Source organism: Syngnathus acus, chromosome 23 (assembly GCF_901709675.1).
Source record: "Syngnathus acus chromosome 23, fSynAcu1.2, whole genome shotgun sequence".
Taxonomy (NCBI): Eukaryota; Metazoa; Chordata; class Actinopteri; order Syngnathiformes; family Syngnathidae; genus Syngnathus; species Syngnathus acus.
Genome location: NC_051107.1, coordinates 347,062 through 350,119, shown reverse-complemented (window position 1 = coordinate 350,119; position 3,058 = coordinate 347,062). Strand labels below are relative to the sequence as shown.

Here is a 3,058-nt window from a genome sequence, read left to right as displayed (position 1 = left end):
CAGGAACGCTTATATATACTGATGGCAGTGATTGATGTTAGAATGGTGCTCACTCACTTACTTGCAAGAACCACACTGGAGACAGTTTGCCCTTTTAGCACTTGCAAGTGGAGAAAACGTTCGTCACTGTAGCATACAGAGGTGTTCGAACGCAGTCTGCCTTTGGTCTTTTGCAAGAGAGTATTTATTGAGAGAAAACAGGGTGGGTATTTATTGAGAGAAAACAGGGTGGGGGTAAGCATGGACAGGTTTGGTGAACCCCCGGCCTCTGGTCAAATCAGAGCAGGGGGTGTTTTACGATGTTGGGGGAAACAGAACAACTTTGATTGCTTCCTCTGCAGCTGGTCAACCAGTGCAGGGGAACTTAGCCCTTTGTTTTACTACATTGTGAGAACAGGACAAGTTTGGTTAATCATTATAGTCTACATTCCAACATAATCATACAATACTTTATTTTCCCCTTGAGGCAATTTGTTTGCAATAGCAGTTAAAAGAAACATACATCATATATTTGCATTTATAAAACAAATGGCATTAGCAACCATGGAGTTCTTGAATCTTTTGGATCTTGAATCTTTCAGCGGCCCAATGGGTGCAAAGAAAACTCCTGCCACAGAGGATGGAAGGGGTCAGTTGTAATAGCCTGAGCTGACTTTGAATACCTCGTTAAGGTCATTAAGTGAGCCTTTAGTAATTTTATGGCACACTTTAACAATGTACGTTAAGCCCAGGGCCTTCAGACTCGGAATTGATGGCCTGTGACAGATACAGTAGTTGTGATGAGTAGAACCTCTGAATTTGACCGTCCCAGGTTCGAACAAATTGGAGTTCGAACTGAAAATTTGAAGCTTTTGAACCTCTGTAACCGAATAAAACACTGGACTTCAAACAACTTTCCAAGCCGGGTTAAGGCTCGCCGACTGCATCGCTGCGACCCAGAGCGTTTCCAAAGAAATGTTCGGTTCAGCTCGTCAAGCTAAAGCGCATCTTGAGAGCGTAAAGCTCCAAAGAAGCCCAGTGACCTCTAGTGGCCGTAACAAACCTCTATAACACAGGTGTCAAACTCAAGGCCCGGGGGCCAGATACGGCCCGCCACATCATTTTATGTGGCCCGCGAAGACAAATTGTGCATCAAATTCATGTGTAATTGTGCATCAAATTCGTGTGTCATTACTAGAATTGCAAATTGTCTTCACTTTTAAAAATATCTTTTTTTTTTAACATTTGACCAGTTTTTACTCGTCTGATTTGAAAACGAGTTGTCAGTTTGTTTTGTAGGTTATACTGTATATAATATGAGGTGCTCATACATTTATTTGGGTTGACAGTCATAATGACCATCCGAAAAAAACACAGTTTGACACCCATGCTAGATGCAACAGCTCTATTTTCATCGTTAAGAGCCAAATCAACTGCCTTTAACTCAAAAAGGGTTATCATATACGTTTCTTTTGTCCCCCGCAATGAGGGGTTGTGTATAAAAGCTTCCTTTCTCCAGCAATGTACGTCTTGATGGCATTCTGTCTCTTGTTCGTGGCAATTGTGCGCCACCATTTGCAGACGGACATGCGCTCAACACACCACTCTTCTCCCCGGTGTATATTAGACATCACAAACATCACTAATTATTCCACAAAGGGTTCATTGTTCCTATGTCAGAACGAATTAATCAATTTTCCATGATTTCTTATGGGAAAAACTTAATCGGACTCCCACCAAATCGGTGTCCGATCAGTTTTCTGGAATGAATTATGGTCAAAGTCAAAGGTTCTACTGTACACTCTTTAATATATATTTTTCTGTCAATTAGAATTCTATGGTGGAGTGAGTCAAGCAACAATTCATTCATTAGTGTCCGCTCCACTTCCAAACAAGTACTTCATAAGTGAAAACGCATTCGTTATTGGAGTTGGGGTTTTGTCTTTTGAAGTAAGTTGTGCCTTGACTAGAGGGAAGTGTGATGGGTTCAGGAGCAGGAAATGTTCTTGTAACGAGAATGTGGCCCATGTGTCACTGTGGGCCTCACGGCACAGTAGTACACTGCAGAGTGTTCAAGTGACGCATCTTCGATGTGCAGATGAACTCGCTCTTTGTCGCTTTCCACGCTCACCGACATTCCCGGCATGGCACTTAATGTCCTGCCGTTTCCCAAGAGGGAAAGCAGGAAGTGTGGCGCTTGTCCAGGAAGTTGTTTGTACCAGAATAAATAATCACTAGATGACTGTCTGGTGTAGATGTATGACAGTGTGACTTGGCTGCCTTTTGTTGCAAACACTTCACTCGTGACCGCCACCAGATCATCACCGCTGGTGCCTGAAGGATGAGCCAAAATAAATTTCAGTATTCACTTACAAGATGGGAAACTCTTGAGTTCGCCAAGCAGCACTCACCTGCCACAGTGATGACAAGCAGCGTCCAAGCTGACAGCAACATACTGAATGAATTTCTCTCTCCCTCTTCTGCATTCAAGATGTTAACTCACTTGTGATTGAAGTTCCTTCCTGAGCCAACGTCAGTTGAAGCAAACAATGGGGCCACAGAAGGTGGGCGTGGCCAATGAGGTTGTAGGTTTGTGTCACAGTGTGCGTTGCTAAGGGTGCTGCTGTGGCCGACTAGATCTTCTCAGGGGGTGGGACAAGCGTGACGGTGGAAAACAATAGCATCTTCTTATATCATGGAGCTTGTAGCTTTTATAGGCCATCACATGGACAAGGAGAAGGACATCCAGTCAACATAAAGTCAACGGGACGGGTAACGGTGACCTGATGGATGCCACAGTGAAGAGGCCTACAGCTAATGTGAATTTAGATTGAGTTTTGCAACTGGTATTTGGGAAAATGCAGCTGGAACTGATTGCTACAATAATGATCAGATGATATTCTATTATTTTTGTGTGGGTGCATGAAGATTAAAGGGATTTTTTCGTATAGCGCTTTTCCACCTTCAAGGCACTCGAAGAGAATTAACACGACTTGTCATCAGCATCTGGAGGCTCTGCTGAGTCAATGTCTTGTTCAAGGACGCTTCAGCCACGACCTTCGGCCTCAAAATCTATCGC

General features: G+C 43.5%; 1 gene segment (V, D, J or C); it reads right to left on the bottom strand.

The window, feature by feature from the left end:
- Nucleotides 1-1,800: 1,800 nt before the first annotated feature.
- Nucleotides 1,801-2,786, bottom strand: LOC119117095. The segment is given in 2 exon segments: nucleotides 1,801-2,313; nucleotides 2,391-2,786. Coding segments are annotated over 2 exon segments (390 nt in total).
- Nucleotides 2,787-3,058: the final 272 nt, after the last annotated feature.